General features: G+C 33.9%; 2 protein-coding genes across 6 annotated transcripts; both read right to left on the reverse strand.

Moving 5' to 3' along the window:
* Window positions 1-826: 826 nt before the first annotated feature.
* Window positions 827-7,592, reverse strand: LOC7475422 (31 kDa ribonucleoprotein, chloroplastic). Of its 3 annotated transcripts, XM_024611068.2 has the most exons (9): window positions 7,315-7,592; window positions 7,102-7,221; window positions 6,039-6,134; window positions 5,847-5,939; window positions 5,655-5,736; window positions 3,097-5,015; window positions 1,711-1,812; window positions 1,318-1,590; window positions 827-1,213 (listed from the first exon to the last, which is right to left on the reverse strand). In XM_024611068.2, exons 6-9 carry the CDS (start codon window positions 3,505-3,507, stop codon window positions 1,160-1,162), a joined length of 840 nt encoding a protein of 279 aa, XP_024466836.1. In that variant the 5' UTR covers window positions 3,508-5,015; window positions 5,655-5,736; window positions 5,847-5,939; window positions 6,039-6,134; window positions 7,102-7,221; window positions 7,315-7,592; the 3' UTR covers window positions 827-1,159. The 3 variants fall into 3 exon arrangements, with proteins under 3 accessions (XP_024466836.1, XP_024466835.1, XP_002314506.1); XM_024611067.2 differs by lacking the exon at window positions 5,655-5,736; XM_002314470.4 differs by lacking the exons at window positions 5,655-5,736; window positions 7,102-7,221; window positions 7,315-7,592 and adding an exon at window positions 6,227-6,636.
* Window positions 7,593-13,337: 5,745 nt separating this feature from the next.
* Window positions 13,338-15,659, reverse strand: LOC7459991 (plasmodesmata-located protein 2). Of its 3 annotated transcripts, none has more exons than XM_002314468.4 (3): window positions 14,550-15,657; window positions 13,854-13,967; window positions 13,338-13,752 (listed from the first exon to the last, which is right to left on the reverse strand). In XM_002314468.4, the coding sequence occupies exons 1-3, from the start codon at window positions 15,313-15,315 to the stop codon at window positions 13,745-13,747; spliced, it is 888 nt and encodes a 295-aa protein (XP_002314504.2). In that variant the 5' UTR covers window positions 15,316-15,657; the 3' UTR covers window positions 13,338-13,744. The 3 variants fall into 3 exon arrangements, with proteins under 3 accessions (XP_002314504.2, XP_024465372.1, XP_024465373.1); XM_024609604.2 differs by having other exon boundaries at window positions 13,854-13,970; window positions 14,550-15,651; XM_024609605.2 differs by lacking the exon at window positions 13,338-13,752 and having other exon boundaries at window positions 13,861-13,970; window positions 14,508-15,659.
* Window positions 15,660-17,771: the final 2,112 nt, after the last annotated feature.

A 17,771-nucleotide genomic window follows, 5' to 3' on the forward strand; every position in this document is an offset into this window, starting at 1 on the left:
TTATATCAAATATTAAAACAATCTTAAAATTCTTTTTTAGTTTTATTTTTTTAATAAAATACTAAAAAAATATATTATAACTTATAATAGTTATCTTAAAATTTTGTATTTAAAAAATTTATATGGTTAACTAAAAAAGAATCAAATTTATAATACTAACTAAATATCAAAATATAAAAAAATAAATTTAATTTCTTACATTGTTAAAAAGTGCTTCCATATAAAAAATGTGTTGTTTTCATTTGAAAAACAATAAAAAGCTTTTGAAGAAAACAAAAAAATTATAGAACATGTTTTCCAAACTCTGCTTAAATTCGAAAAATTGAAAAACTAGTTTTAACATAGATTAATTCTTAACAACACTAAAATTTCTGGGAAATTACTTCATCACTTAATCAATGGAATGTATCCTATAGTGCAAAATGTCATCACCATATTTACAGATTGATTTTTGAAAGGACGATTCAGATCTTCTGTATCACTGCATGAAGGTCATTTGTTGTCTGACTCAATCATAGCAATGCCAAATCTATGCTTCTGCTAAACACTGTCAAATACTGTGTTTGATTCCTTAATTATATAATGCTGTTGCTGTTTCTTGTTTCCTCCATCATGCTAAAATGGAAAAGTTGCCCCTTTTTTGTTTACAAAATGAGGGACATCCGGGATCTCCAAGGATCTAATGGCAAGCCATGGCAGAGACCATGTCTCTAAAACATCATCATAGCAAATCATGACCATCGGGTGTCCATCCACTACAGCTTATTCTGGAAAAAAACTAGCAATTGTAGATGAAAGTGATACACAGGTCTTTTGTTTGTCAGCATTGTCAAGTAAAAATGTTAGCTAGGTATAAAATGCAGCAATACAAGCAGCATGGCAGCATCTCGCTAACACGAGATTTTTTTCTTTTTTCTTTTTTGTAGCGAATTCATAGCCTTACCAAATAAAACCACAACAGATTTCATAAGGAACTTCCACTCATGGATCAGAAGGGGAAGATCAGGCAAACACAATAGACATGTAAGAGAAGAGAATCCCAGGTTGCCAAGTTACTGCAATAGCAAAAGTAACTATTGTTTCCTTCCATTAATTCTCGGTGCTATCGGCATTGATGTTCAGCATCCCTTAAAAAATCTGCACTTTTTCGTCCACAATCTCATGATTTTCTCCCTTCAGCTAAGCTTACGCGCAATGCTCGTCCCTCTAGTTCCTAAATAAGGAACACAAGAGCCATTGATTAATTGCTTTCCAAAGAAAAAAAATGGTAGTAGTAACTGAGAAAGTATTCAGAGAGTAGAGGGAGATGGACTGTACCACTCCATCAAGAGATACAAGGGCTGTTTGCATCTCTGCTTTTGTTGAATAACATACAAAACCGTAACCACGGGATTTTCCTGTCTCCCCATCATATAGAACCCTTGCTCCAACAACGTTACCATATTCTTGAAAGGCTTGTGTCAAACTTTCAGATGTTGCTGACCAAGATAAATTTCCAACAAAAAGTTTGTATTCTGTTTCTGGATATAATGGTTCTTTAGGTTTAGGATTGTCTGAAAAGTTCACCCTCAAGATGCGACCCATGTATTGCTGAAAAGGAGAAAAATATTGAAGCTTGAGGTCAAATGACTTGTACATATTTTAATCATTCACACTCACTCACAGAGAGATAGACAGAGAAAATCATAGATGTGAAAGATGAGTTCTTACGCTTTCATCAAGATTTTCAATGACTGCATTACAATCTTCAATGCTGCTCATTGTCACGAATGCGAAACCTCTGCTTCTTCCGGTTTCTCTGTGATAGAGAACCTGCAGCCATGCTCATTCTTCAGTAAAGGAAATAAAACAGTGCTATAGAATCCCATGAAAGCATTAGTAGCGGGATCAGGGCACATTGTAAGCTAAAGAGTAAAGAGTAATCAATACTTGAGCACAAGTTCTAAAATATTCAAAGCATTTCATTACCAATAGTCAAGTTTCCATCATGATATAGTACTTAAGCATCAATGTCCTGAAAAAAGTATGAAATCAGCAATAACAAGAGAAGGGTTGTCTAAATTTGGACGTTCAGGAGTCTTGAAAACGAAGGAAAATCAATGCAGTGCTTTAATGCACACTGAAGCAGATTTCACTCTTTCACTTCCCCAAACCCCGTGAAGCAGTGAAAATTGGGAATAAAACTTCTCTAGTAGCAAATGCGAGATCACCAGTTAAACAATCATTCACCTCCCTTTTTTCATAGGCAACAATTATGCACCTCCTCGGGCATCGGTTCACATTGAACAACCTACTTAGTTACGACTCATCCTTGAATCCAAGTGAATGTAGCAGATAACAAGGAAACTGTTGCCACAATGATAACATGTGGCTCCTCCTTCACTCCTTGTACCATAGTTTTTTTCTAGGACAGTGGACCACATTCCTGACTGATGGAGTGATCGTGATAACAAGGGAATAACAGCATACTCAAGCCTCCAATTTGCCGATCCAATCTTTTCAAAGAGGCAACCTACAACTTTGTCTTGAGATTATAAAACTGAATTATCAGGCTTGTTCCATTCATCCAAGTTCAAGAAGCTCATATAGTTATGTTCAATCTATTACCATTTACCACTCTATTGCCAACTGATCACCAACACAGGAATTTCACTACTTAGATTGAATTGTCCAATTAACCTACATTTTAAAGTTATTAGAACCTTCACTCATGGCATATTAATGCAAACATATGCACCTTGCTCACACTACCAAAGCAAGCTCAAGTTTTCATAGCGCATCAAAAAATTTAGATTTAAAGCACATGCCATCTGTCGATCCAAGTATCTCTATGGTGAACTTTCGAGCTGAATTTTCTAGCTATAGCAGAGCTATATTTAACGAAGTTATTTGGTTCTTGCATGTTTGATGAACCCACTTTGCCACCACACTATATACGTTGGCATCATACACAGGCTTTGCTTATTCACGAGTTGATGGTAAATCTAGTCATAATTGCATATCCTACTTAAGTAAAGTATAAAATAGCTAATATGTTTAGAAGGAAATAAATCACACTCCCAATTATCTCATCAGATGCATTAATGTTTAACATACCTCGACCATCTCTGGACTACCATACTCTTGAATGATTCCAGCAAGCTGTGCGCTGTCAACATTATATGGCAAATTCCCAAAGTAAAGCTTAGTATTAACAGGGATCTCATTAGTTTCTCCTTTTGCTTCTTCTGAAGCCAGTTCCTCTTCCTCCACCGCAGAAGCAGTTGCAGGTGCCTCCTCTTGAGCAACAGAAGCAGATACTCTCGGCACCCTCCATGTGACTGCAACTTGTGAAAGTGGTTCTATAGCATAATCAGAGCGATATAACGAGGCTAACATGATGCGAGCTGGCGAGACTTTGAGGAGAGAATGACTCAATGGACAGTGCTTGATATGCATGCGTTTGAAGGTGTGAATTGATGAAGGAGAGAAAGATGAGCCTGCAGCTGCAGCAGCAGAGGCAGCCATGGTGCAAGAAATTGGCTCGAAAAGTGCTGGTGATGGTTTTTTCAGTTATGGGTGGGGGTATGATGAGTTGAAAGTAAGTGCTAATGGAGGGATGGGAGAAGGGTTAAGCTGTGCAAGCTGATGTGGGCAGATTGTGTCCAATGAGATGAGGGTAGAGATATGCATGGGGGGATAAGGTGAGTTTAGCATGGATCAGACTCAGACTTCAGTGTTGGTAATTTTTGGTCTCTCTTGCGTTTTTCACTGCCAGAACTGATGCTTGGTCTATCCGTTGTTTGACATGTCTTTCTAGATTCATCAAGGAAAAAAATGAACGACACGCCTTCCAAGATCTGTAACTGAGAAACATGTCTTTTGGACTAACTGCTGTTGTCACTCCACACTTGATAATAGCATTTCACTCAACAGTATCGTTATAAGTTCAAATGATTTTGATGAGTGAGCAATGAAGTGTTAGATCTTTCGATTGGCAATTGCCTAAAAGCTAGTACATGAATGGGAAATTGTTTAAGATCCACATTTGCATGCATACATATGTATATTTGCTATTCAAAAAAAAATGGAAAAAATAAAAAAAACAATGGCTGCGGCCAAGAAACATAAGGGTTCTGGCATATGTTCTTAAGGAAGTTAAAAGTTTGGTTCTCAAGAACTACTTCTGTGCTTTTAATGCAGAAGCGAGTTCCAAGGAGATCTACTGTTACTAAATCACAAGTAATTTTGCTCCTGGGTAGTCTGGATCAACAATTTCAATAAGATGTTGGGCACAATCTGGCTGCTATGAGATATTTTGGATGTTACTCATCCCGCGACATCCATGCATCCATGTACTGTTTTGCCACTCTCATGTACACGTTAAATGATGATACTGAACATATAGTCTGAGTTTGTTTGCTCCACGAATCACCATGGACTTTCGCTGGAGAGCCATGCCTGCAACTGCCCCATGTATTGTTGAACCTTTCCATCGATGATTTGTGCGGGCTGGCTGGTCTTTCTGATCTCCCTTTCTCTGGATTCCCCTGAACTACAAGCTCATAAAGTGAGGATTTCTTCTTCTGGGCTACAAACTCATAATGTAAGGACTCTGTTATGTGAACAGTGTTCTTCATGTGGTTTCTATTACAGTATAGCAAAATTGCAACTGAGGTTATCACGCTTCCATTAGGAAACAAAAAAGCCCTAGCTATAATCATAGCTATCATGATCTCAACTGTCGATCCAGTGTGTACAATCAAACAATTAGATTCTCATGAAACGTGGTTTATCGGTTGCGATCTTTCTTCTCTGGCTGGATGCTTCAGGTGGTGACCATTTCTTTACTTTAAGCTCACTCTTGTTATCAGAAGTGTTCTTGGACTTCCTTGTACTTGTTGGACTTGCATCAGTGATTTGACCGGGGACAGCTTTACATGGTTCATGTCTACTTTCCATCAGCTTATTATTCTTTGAAGCTGTAGGTCGTGCCACTTTAGTCCTGTTGTTACTTCCAATCACCGCATCATTGTCTAGATACAAATTCGAAAATCCACAAGTTAGAGATCTTCACAGCATCTAAATAGATCGTGGGCATACAAACACATAACTGGAAAGGAGTGCAGATAGCTGGCCAGTGCATAAGCAGCAAAAAGACGTGCATATGAACAAATGTGATACAGCAATGGTTATCATGGTATCTGGGCTTTTTGATGCCCAAATAAATACTGGTTTAATTTGTCAAATCCCGATCCTAAGAAAACTGGTCATTATGTTCCTAAAACAAGCACAGCATCTTGTTCCCCAAAGTTTTTAAAATCTGATGCTTCCAAACCAGACAGACTTTAAGTTATTTCAGGCTTTATGCATCCAGAGACTTCCCACTGACATGGTTTCCTAATTGCATGGAGTTCATTAGTACCTTCTGCATCTTCCATGGTCTGATTCAATAATTTGAAATGCTCAAAATTTAGAACATAAAAATCAACAAGGATGTCATACGATGAAAATTAAAGCTTGTGCATTGTAAGAAAGGAATTAGACTCTGGATGATTTGCATTGTTGCCTGAAAAGCCAAAAACCAAAAGCATGTTTCATTACTACAATTATAGCGCTCCTACACAAATATATCAATCTTTTGTGCTACAAACATAAGAGTAATGAAAGCTTACTTTCATTCTCCAACCCTAAACCACGTTGAAGCTGGCTTCGGTTTAATTTATTTTTTTGTCTATATGAAGCTCTTTGATGCACCTATTAAGGCATGATAGAGTACAACACCATAGTAATAGTAGACAGTAAATAGTAAATAGTACTTCAAGAGATAAATTTGGATTAAATGGTTAGCAGGAAAAGAATATTACCAGGACTAGATAAGACAGCACGTGGACGTGGGATCGAACTGGCTCTAATATTCAGTCTATCCTCCTCGGTAGAATAGCTTTTCTTCTCTGCTTCTGAGAATCAATAGAGTTAATTTGTAAGTACTGACAAATATCTCTGCACAGAGTATAATGTGAATTTTGTGTCATGAATGCAACGGGCTAAACTTTAACCTTCAGAAACAGAAACTTGTGGCATGATTACATTCGGTACATAAGACTTCGGAATTCTTGCTACGATTGGTGGAGAAACATCTTGGTGCCCCTTCACTGCAAATAATGAAGGTCAGCAGGAACATATGGACCAAATATCAAAGAACAAACTGATTTGAAAAGGGAAAATTAGCAATAAATTCCATTACTTAATTTGTCAGTGTTTATCTAATTTGAAACAAAGGAGAGCAGCTTCTCAGATGTATGCTCATTGCGTAGCTTCCAATCTAATGTTTATTTCACATTCTGCACATGATTCTGTACCATCTTGTTTCTCAGAGCATAGTACCCCTTATCAAATAATAATATCACCCCCTTGAGTTGTGACATCAAAATTACTAGCAAGGTGGTGAAAGTTCTTAACACCACTATTTAACTTGATAACTGAATATTTCGTAATGATAGCTAATGGAGGCATCATTTTCATAAAATCACCCCCCCCATTACTAATAGTAAAATTGGAATAAGACAGGCATGTCGTATGCTCGACATTTGTTGCCCTGGTTTATACCCCGGAGTACTGCTACGGCCGATCTGTCACCCAACATCCTGAAACAACCTAAAGGCTTGGGAAAAAATAAACAGCCGTGAATGCTCATCCAGCCGGTTAGAAACAAAAAACAGCTTGACTGAAGACAGAAATTTCTTTTACACCATCCCATCCAACTTAAAAAATAAGACATACATGGACTTGGCAGAGCAAAAAATAACTAATACTTTTTTTATCAACTATCAAAGTTTAACCATACTATCAACAAAGCATGCTGTTGAATTCTTGGCCAAACAGCAACAACCCAGAATAACATGTTCCAAATATTTGTCAGATAGAAAATAAGTATAGCAGATATATCAAAACCCATATATCCAACTATTTATCCCAGTTAGCACTAGCAGAGGTAGCTCAGCAAGCTCAGACTGCTGATAAGATAAATCAAACTAATTGGAAAAAAGAAAAACTTATGCCACAAAATTCAAAATAAAGAAAGAAAAAGGGCTGGTATAGGAAGGAGAGAGCAGGAAGCACCTGGAACGCAAGAATCCTGCAAACAAAGAAACTGGATATCTTTCAAGGAAAGCAAAGAACTCCAGTCGTGTGCATGTTGATCGTCTCGCCCATCTGTTCTCACCTTCACCTTTGGATACACTTGAAACAAATTCCAAGAAAAAAAAAACCATGTCAGAATACAAAGAAAGTTGACAGCTTTCTATAAAGAAATTCCAAAGATCAAAAACCCACTTTGTGTTTTTTGTAATCAAATCACTTGCTATCCTGTTTTGGATGAAACTATCATTAAGTATGATGAAAAGTGGAGGTGGTTTTATTGCTCTGTTGTGAAGCAAAACCGCAGCAGAAACAGTAAAAACAGGGGCTTTTGTGAAGTGGGCAATCCAAGGTGAGCAGATTGTGTTGATGGATGGGTATGGAACAGAGTTCTGAAACTAAAAAGTCTGTAAGAGATTGAATTGCGTTATGCGTCTGCTGAGTAGAAGGAAGAGCAATGGTTGGGTTTGGTCAAAGACTCAATTGATGCATATGTTCGGCATTTGGCAAAAGGTTGGGCCCTACTAACCATTTCTTTTTGGCAATGCACTGAAGCGAATCGGATACGCAACAAATAAATGATATTTTATTAATTAGTTTTTAAATTTATATATTTTATTAATCTTCATTTAAGATTTTCTTCTCTTACTTACATATAATTTTAAGGAAAAAAACGAGCTCAGATAATAATTAATAATATCATTCCATAAAATTTCTTTTACTATTATATTTCTCGAAGAATTGAGATTCGACTAAAAATAAAATTATTTTAACATTATTTATTTAATTTTAGTATTTAAGAATCTTTAAACAATATAAATAAATTATGCAAGTCAGAGATTTTTATAGATTTATAAATCCCATTAAAAAAATTTAATATTTTAAAAATCAGTCATATTAACATCCTTCTATTGCCTCCTCTCTTTTTCACATAAATATTTTTAAAATAAGTTTTTTCAGATGAGAACAAGTGGGGAATAATGTAATTTCATCCATTCAACTCAAATAAACTCTATAATTTTAAAACCTATTCCATGCAAAATAATTCAATTAACAAATCAAATCAGTTCTAATAAAGAATTGATTGATTCCAAACAAGCTGCTGCTAGGTTTTACAGTTTTTGTAATTGGTGAAAGTCCTTGATGATTGTTAAACCAGGTGGTGTCAATGTCATGTCACTGCTGATGCTTTAAGCCGTGTAATTTGTAATTACCCCAAAAAGCTCGTTTTGCTTTTTATTTTAATTGGCTAATTTCTTGTTTATCCTTTGTCGTTGTGTAGATTTGAGCAGTATGGTGTCAGTTGACTCAGTTGTGTAATCGTGACCTTGTGGATGCTAAAGCAGGTCTAATAATTTCTTATTTCAAGCTGCTTGATACCATAACCAAAGCCCTGTCTGGTTTGTCTTGCAGAATGCATTGTGGAAGTATCTTACCTTTTCTTTGCGACCGCGTCTCTCTCATGCATTTCATCAAACACTTTGCGTGCTTAAACAGGGAAGCGAGTCTTCAAGTAAGAGAAGGGGTTGGTGTTGAGAGAGAGCTTGATAGATAAAGCATGGAGAGCGACACCAGAGGAGAGAACAGAGAGGGTAGTAGCGCAGGTTTTGAAAGGGGAAGCGAGGGTAGGGTGGCGCAACATGGAAAGAAGGGTAGAGAAGTAAATACAGGAATTTGAGTTAGCAGAAATGAGGGTTGTCATCAAAACAATGTTGGAAGGTGGGATTTGAGAGAAGATGCAATGAGTGTAAGAAAGGAATTGTTGCCGGATTTGGAGTGGAATGTTGTTGGTCCTTTTTTTTCAGGAGGTGTAGTGCTGGATTTTGGTTGATTCGTGGGTCACTTGTCACTGAAACTGAATCCAAATCCATCATGGTCTTCGCCAGATTCTCACGTCTGCTGCTGTCGCTGCTGCCATGCAAATTAATTGATTGATAGCACAGGGATGATGATAACTGCTGTAATATCACCGGAGAAAAATAAAGGTTATATAATAGAGTGTCGCCCACTCTGATCTGTCGACAAACCATCATCTGGTCAGGACCCCAGCTGTTTGAGTTTCAACTGATTATTTATTGGTGCTTTGCCTAACAATTGTCCAATCATTGATCGCCTCCAAGGTGTATAAAAAAATCAAGTAAAATTTAATATGAAAAAAAATTACGTGAATGAATCGAAATAAAAATTAATTAGTAAAAGGGATTAAAAAAATAAAAATTAATTTAATATAAAAATCAAATAAAACTGAAAAAAATTAGAAAGGAAAACATAAATTAAAGGAAGATAAAAAAAAATAAAAAATAGTAATAAAAAAGTAAAATTTAAATTGGATATGAAATATAAATGGAGAACACTCTCATGCTTTGACCAATTATTTTTTTTTATTAATATTTTATATTTTAAAAGACTAAATTACTCATAAGTGAACTTAATAACAAAAAAATCAAAATTTAAAGATGAAAAAACCCCTTAAAAGAAAGCTTTATTTTTATTTTTTCCTATGGTAGTTTAGTAATTTAACTGTGTAAAGAAAGAAAATGTCTAGAAGAGCAGATACAAGTTAATGATTTTTTATTATTATAAGGCTAATTAGGTCATTATATTATTCATAAAGAAAGTAAAAGGTAAATTTTGCTTCTAATTAATGTTCCAATGACTAATGTGTTCATATAAAAAGATTAAATTATCTCTTAATTTATAGGTTAGTGGCTTTATTAGAGTCAAAGCGGAGAAAGTAAGTATTATTTATTGCTACAATAATTTCCTCACAAAGTCCTAGCTTATATTAATTAATTGAGACCCTCACATACAATTGTTGTACAAGTACTTCCTATAATGCTTTTTTAGAATATGGTGAAGTAGTGAATTTAATTTTAAGTATATCAGTAATGGCTTTTTTTTTATTATTAACATGGGTATCCGGGCCAGCTTACACGCACCTCGACTAATTCCACGGGTCCTGAAATTAACGATCATGTAAGCCTCCAGTGGCTATTATATTAGCAACCACAGGGCTCGAACCTGAAACAACAAAGAGAATAAATTTCTTAGTCTCAATCTCTTATCACTTGATTATCTACTAGATAGTTTCTAGTAATGACCTTTTCATGGTGAAAATGGTATTTGATTGTTGTTGACAAATATATATAATTAATTAATTCAGTTATACTAGTGATTTTTTTTTACTTTAAAATTAAAGGTGAATTTAATTTTAATTATACTAGTGATTTTTTTTTTATTAACATGGATGTCCGGGCTAGCTTGTACGCACCTTGATCAATCTCACGGGCTCTAAAATTAACGACTATGCAAGCCTCCAATAACTATCATATTAGCAATCACAGGGAGCAAATTCTTTGGTTTCAAATTCTTATCACTAGGTCACCTACTAGATAGTTAAGTATACTAATGATTTTATTTATATTGAAGATGGTATTTGAATGTTGACAAATACACATAATTAATTAATTTAGTTTTTTTTTTATCATGTTTCTTTTCATTTTCTCTTTATATGGACTCACGGTCATTCAATTTATTTTTTTAGATCATCTTCTAAATGACTATCTTTTAGTTAATACATTTAATTATTATAAAAAGTAAAAAAGAAATGATGTAGTGAAATTCATGCCTGTGTGTATTATAATAAATATCTAATTTAGATTTGTTTTAAATAGAGTATATTGTGTGTTTTTAAATATGTTTTTTTTCTCTCTCTCTTTATTTTAGATTGAGTACTAAACATATTAATTTTAGGTATAAATTAATATTAGGAACTTAATTTTTTAAAATAAAGCTACACTGTTGTTGCTGATATACCGTGCTCCCTAAGGTTAAAAAGTCTAACAGTGCTCTTATTGCTAGAATTTAATGAATTTGATAGCAAATATCTCATAAATATCAGCCAATGATCCAAAATTTCTTAGTTTCTTAATGAATCTAATAGCAAAAATCTCATAATAATTTAATGAGTTTCTTCAAAATTTCTCATTTTTTTTATTCTCTAATATTATTTATTTTTCAAGATATTATGGGTGGCTAGTATATATCACACTCAGATCATCATTGACAACTTTTTTAATATTCTTATATTTGTTTTATTGAAGATTTGGTTTACTTTTAGTGTTTTTTTTAAATTTTATTTTATTTTTCTCTTATCTCTCTTCTTATTATAATTCATGTAGCTTATTTCAAAAAAAATAAATTAAATGTCTTGTTTCGTAATTGCAATATAACAATGTTATTTTACTATTTTGTTTTTCAAACTGTAATATTTTACTTATTATTTTTTAAAAAACCGTACTAATAAGCAAAGATATCCGTAGTTGCCATGGAACAAGAGCAACATTTCCCTTCCTTTCTTTCGGAAACATTTCCCTTCCTTTCTTTCGGAAATTAGCTTTCCATTTCATGTCATGTCAATAAAATAGTTTGCAGCTGTTTGCGTGTTGAGCGTACCACAGCTAAACAATTGTTTGGCAACATTCAAAACACAATTTATTTTTGATGGAGCTACTGAGTTTTGTGTTTAAAACATAGTTATATATAAGGGTGTGTTTGGTATTACGGTTGTTGTTGTGATTGTGGTTTTAAAAAAGTTGTTTTATAAAAAGTACTTTTAGTTGAGGTTGGTTTGGAAAAATATATGTTTGGTTAAAACTGTGGTTAAAATTGAGGTTGAACAAAAAGTAGTTTAATGTGTTTGGTTAAAAAAATGTTTTTCAAATTGAGGTTATAAAATAATTAAAAAATATTTTTAATTTAAATATTGTAGATTTAACTACTATTATTACATCATGAAATAAATAATATTGATATCAAATATTTTTTATTATTCCATTAAACTATATGCAATGTCATCACATACGAAATTTATTCAACAATAACTATATTTTTCATGGTTTCTTAAGCACGCAACAACAAAAACTGAATTTTTTGTTACGTCATCAAGCGATTTCCTTCTAATTTTTTGAATAAAACACAATTAAAATAAAAATAAAAACTGAATTTTTTTTAACTGGGTCGGACTCGGCAAGAACATAATTGGAATTGCGATCAAATTCTACAAATGCTACGTCATCATGTGATATCCTTCTAATTTATGTAGTGTTATTAAATAATATTAAATACTAGTTTTTCGAGTAAAACTCAATTTTTTAAAAAATATTTTACAATTTCATTACGTACAAAATTCATTCGAAAAAAACTACAGTTTTCATGATTTTTTGAGCATGCAATAAAATTAGTTAAAATATTATCAGGAATAAAATTGAGATTACAGTACGAGTAAATTTAATTCACCTTAAACTAATTTAAAAAAAAAACAAAAAAAAAATATTGTTCATGTTCACGTGAATAGTGCGAGTAAAATCATTTAACTTTTCCTAGTTTTTTAGAGAAAAAAAACTAAACTTTTCCTGTTTTTTTTTTAAGAAAAAAAAATTGATTTAAGTTTAAGTGAACAGTACGAGTGAATTAAAATTTACTCGCACTGTATAGTGGAGTCCTGCCTCAGGAGAAGCAGCCAAAGGACGGCCACTCAAAAGCAGCTCCGCTTAGCGTAATTTGCGGCTCAATGTTCATTGTGGGTTTTACTTTTACTTCAAGGAGGAGGATATACGTGTGTGAGCTTTTTTCAGGTTTGAGATCTCTTAAAAGATAAACTTTTATTTGCCTCAAAAGCTCAAAAAAAATACCATCCAGATGCTCATCTCCTATATTTATCACATCGCCATAATCTCCAAAAACAGAGAAATTGTTGCAAGAAGAATATCGCATGTTGGTTGTCATGGATAGGTCATATAGCAAAAAAAGAACACAAAAACAAGGTCATCTTGCTATATATTCCCTCGCCTCGCATGAGGCTTATTCCAGCTTGCTGCCAATGTATAATAATTGCATCTAGCTGTCTAAACTCTAGCACTCCTTTTACAGGGAAAAGAAGTGCGTAGAGAGATTGGAAGTCATAATTTGCAGTGCCAAAAGTAGGGCATGGTTATAAGATTTTACAAACTGTTCTTCATCATGATGTGAATTAGTAAAGAACCCGAGACTCTGCATCAAATATCCACTTGAAGCCGTAGGTCCATATCATTGTTAATCCAAGCAAAAACAAAACAAGAAGAGGAAGAAAAGAGATGATGAAATGCATGAGCAGTGAGTGCCATCTGCATGTAGAGAGGGAAAAAGAGAGAGTATATGTTACCACTTTCTAAAAAGCATAAAGCAGAAGAAAATGGGGATGCATTAATCTGGAGAAGGGGGAAAAGGTGGCAAAACACCCACATGGCTATGCAAAATATAAAGGGCAAAGCCCATTAATTCAACCCTCCTCTGTCATCCATTCAAATCGACAAACATTCATTCTGCTGTCTGTTTTCACCTTCGTGAAACACATTCAAGCCCTAGTTACTTACTTCCATCCCCATATATATACTCCCTTACCGAACTGTAACAACAGAACAGACCCCCAAGAACAGACCCCCATTGGCCATTTCTATCCTATATTTTTCTTCATCAAAATTGGTCCACCGCGAAAACTCATTTCTCTACAGAAAGAAATGAAATTGTAGAAAGAGTCCACCTCAAAAAAAGGTGTTTGCCTCCTCTTTGGGACCCTCCTTTTCTCTTAAAAATCTGCACAAAATAATTAAAAGAACAAAAGACATCATAACCAGTGAAATGTAGAGTATAATTATCCAATCCCATAATGTTCTTCGAAGTGCAAAAAAGCATACCTTCACGTTTCTTTATCAAACCTCTTGCAAACAGCAAGAAGATGACCAGGAACCCCACACCAGCTGCCCCTCCTACTATAATGGCCACCGTCTTCCTTGTATTTTGCCCTGTCCCTGCTGCATCCATCAAATCCCATCCCAAATCCAAGTCTTTATTATATATATTTCTCAGGCCAATTAAAATTAAACCACCTTCAAACAAATTGAAAAGATACTGCACATTCTTCACACGGGATAGTTATATACTAATTCCAATAGATACGAGACCCAGTAATCTATAAAAAAAAAAGGGAGCTTCTTTTAACAGGGATCAGAAACAAATCGGAAATAAAAAATCAACAACCATGACCATATTCTCATTTCAATACACAGAGAGACCCACTAATCTATTTTTTCAAAGAACCTCCTTTTATCGTTATCAAGAAAGAAAAAGAAAAACTCTTTTCAAAGGGAAACTCAACAACCCAAACCATATATACTAATTCAATATATAAAGAGACTCGCTAATCTATTAAGAAAGAACCTTTTCTTTACAGGGAAATAGAAATGATTAGGAAGGAGAAAAAAATCAAGAATCCAGCAAAGCAAGCCTCGACCAAAACGAGTGTTACTAAATACTGATAAATAAAAAGCAGAAAACTTTTCTCTCAATACCAGATTTAGATTTCCCAAGAATTCCCTTCTAGTACATGCTACCTGATGAAATTGAATTGGAAGACGAGGAAGATGATGACGATCTCCTGGGCACCCCATTTGCGTAATAACTGTAACTAATGAAGCATTTATGCAGGTAGATTTGGCCTGAGATAGCGTTCCCACACTCAACCTGAGCTTTCTGGACAGCAGTTTTCACACACTCACCACAATCTGAATCTCCAACATCACCTTCACACTGCCCCAGAACATACACAGATTGATAGTTGGTAGCATAGAAGCCATGGCCACTAACCACACCATTTTGCATGACTGATAAGGCAGTATCTCTTCTCTCTTCATACCCGCTTCCTGCCACATTCTTAGCCCCACAAGTCTTGTACAGCATTTCCATGCCCGAAATTTGTGCAAAGCCAGCAACTTCATACAAAATGTAGCATCCATAAAGCTGGATTCTTGCCGCTATTGTTTTGCCACAAAGTTTGTCTGTTAAAATGGGGAGTTTGCTGACACAGTTGTAGCAGTCAGTATTGCTAAGGTCTCCTCTACATTGGAAGAGACCAGTTATTGTGGTTTGGCCAGTCCCGGTGGTGGTTTTAAAGAACTTAGTTTTGGTAGACTGGGAGACTAAAGAACCAAAAAGAGCAGAGATGGCTTGTGAATACACGCCATTTGGATCTTGAAAAGCTTGCTTTGCACAGCCCTTGTAGATCAAGGTGCTGTAATCAGGGGCAGACTGAGAAAGACTAACAAAGAGAAAGGTGGAGAGAAAGAGGGAGCAAAAAAAGGGTTTTGAGGGAAAACCCATTTGGGAAACGGCAGAAATGGATCAAATCATGACAGGTTTTGGAAGGATTTGAGAAGTGGGTTTTGGTCAAAACAGAAGAGAAGATAGAAAATGAAGGAGAGGTTGGGTTTTGGGGTGTGCTTTGAATTGCTTAAGAAGTGTTTGTCTTGTGGGTTTTGGTTTTGGTTTTAGTTTTCTGGTGTTTGGTGTTTACTTTACTTTTTTCTCTGTATATGAGGATTGGTATGAGAGCTGGGGAGGTCTCTCTCTCTCTCCCTGTCGCCGCCAGTGAGAGTACACTGTCCAGCAGACAATAGAGAAGTTTTTTTGTACTGCTCTACAATTTTCATTGGAATGGTGAACAGTGAGTACCAATACTTGCGTATTTTTTTAGTATTTGAAGAGAATGAGAACAAAATTGGTTTAAAATAAAATATTTTTTATTGAAAGGTGAAGGAAGAAAATATTCTCTCTATGAAAGTTGTGAAGCGTATGAATGCAAAGGAATCTGGGTTTGTGCGTGTACAGGGCTTGAAGTTTGACTGAAGAGCATCATACTTTGAGTTAAGGGTTTGAATTTTGAATGCAGCAATGGGGTCGTTGTTTTCTTTCCTTTTTTTTTTTTTTTGAACTTGTTTAATTTTCATGTACTGATAATTAGGATTGAATTGAAATCCTTGCGAATTTATAGCTTTGAATGAAATACACGTCACCAAATCTTGAGTCATTTATGATTTTTTATTATTATTATTGTTAACATGGGTGTTTATGCTAACTTGTGCACATCTCGACTAATTTCACGTACCTTGAAGTTAACTACCGTGTAAGCCTCCAATGGTTCTGAGGTTTGTGAAACTCGAACTAGTGATTTCTAGAAATCAAACTCAGAACCTGACCAGTTAAGGTACACCCCTAATATAAGTCATTTATGATCTTCTTAATCTCTATTTTCTTGTATATTCTAGTAAATGAACCAATACACATGTGATTAGGTTAATTTCAACAAGCTTATAATAAAATAAAATAAATAGTAAAAATAAAAATCAATATTGAGTTTAAAGAATAATCAAAATATACAACGATATTTCAGAATCCAATATGCTAAGCAATGTGATTTTTAAATGTTTGGATAGTGTGTAATCACATGCATGGCAATTTTATTCTTTAGAATTAGTGGAGAAGATGGTTGGTGGTGAAAGTCTTAATCCCTACAAAACAGTGTTTTTATGGGGTTTAGTGATTCTTCAATAATTATGTTAGTGACTTTTTAATAAGGGATTGTAATAAATAAAAGAATAAACATTAAATTATATGAACTAGGATGTTTATTTTTATTTTTTTCATGTGATAAATGCTATGAGAATGTATGGTAAGAGAATATAAAATGTGAATCATTTACCTGAATAGTTCAATAGATATTTATATCTCATGAACCTTGTTGTTTTGTTGAAGGGGCGGAAAGTCATTTTCTTTTGAAAACTTTGTTAATAAAAAATATATATTACACGCTATTAATGTTAATGAAAATAATTATTATATTAATTTCTTAATTCATTTTGGTAATTATTAATAAAGCCGACTTGGCACAAGATGAATAATAAAAATATTGGTGAACATTGTGCAGCTGTCACTATTTCTATTATTTTTGGATAATATTTATAACATATGCAGTCTTGCATAATGTTTTTTTTTCTTTTTATTTTATTCAATCAATTTAATTTGTGTCTCTATTTCTATTATTGTTTGCTTGAATAAAAAAACTATTTTAATAAACAAGTTTAGCAAACACAATTGGGTAAATGTCCAGGTTTGCGGGTAAATATCCTTGTTTGCGAGATTAAATATTTTGATCTACATTCATCTCTCAATTTTTTCATTTTTATTTATAATTATTATTTATAATTTTTTTTCATTTATTAGCTCACATAGTTCTTAATTTATCTAATTACATATATGGATAAACTTGTTGATTTTTATTTAATTTTTTTCCAACTTCAAAAACATGTTAAAAAAATCCATGTGCATAATTTTTTTTATTTAAAAATAAAATAATAAAATATCTGACCTACCACGCGGGTGCTTGGCAGTGTGGTAGTAGTTGCTTTTCAAATAACTTTTTGTGCTGAAATGCATGTCAATGATGTTTTTTTATTTTTAAAAATTATATTTGATATCAGCACATCAAAACGATTTAAAACATATAAATCATATTAAATTTTAGCAAAAAAAAAATTGAATTTTTTGGGCCAAACATGTTCTACGAATCTTATATGAAGTATATAGTAATAATCCAATTATGTAGCTACAGAATAATTTTGCCGTTAAACGTCCTTAGCATTGAAGAAGTCAAGCTTAGAGATGTAAAGCACAAGCTACGAGTAAACGGCATGTTATAATTACAATAATTAACCACTACTTACTTGGTAATTGAAGTGGTTATAGAGTTTACTGCAATAAACAAGGATTAGCACAGTGAT

The sequence above is a fragment of the Populus trichocarpa genome, chromosome 10, assembly GCF_000002775.5.
Source record: "Populus trichocarpa isolate Nisqually-1 chromosome 10, P.trichocarpa_v4.1, whole genome shotgun sequence".
Classification (NCBI taxonomy): domain Eukaryota; kingdom Viridiplantae; phylum Streptophyta; class Magnoliopsida; order Malpighiales; family Salicaceae; genus Populus; species Populus trichocarpa.

Coding starts and splice junctions, on each gene's coding strand:
- LOC7475422 (XM_024611067.2), bottom strand. CDS start 3,507: ATGGCTGCCTCTGCTGCTGCAGCTGCAGGCTCATCTTTCTCTCCTTCA. Junction 1,591..1,710: donor TTGAAAATCTTGATGAAAGC/GTAAGAACTCAT, acceptor TCTCCTTTTCAG/CAATACATGGGTCGCATCTT. Junction 1,214..1,317: donor TTGTATCTCTTGATGGAGTG/GTACAGTCCATC, acceptor TTCCTTATTTAG/GAACTAGAGGGACGAGCATT.
- LOC7459991 (XM_024609604.2), bottom strand. CDS start 15,315: ATGGGTTTTCCCTCAAAACCCTTTTTTTGCTCCCTCTTTCTCTCCACC. Junction 13,971..14,549: donor TTCCAATTCAATTTCATCAG/GTAGCATGTACT, acceptor TGATGGATGCAG/CAGGGACAGGGCAAAATACA.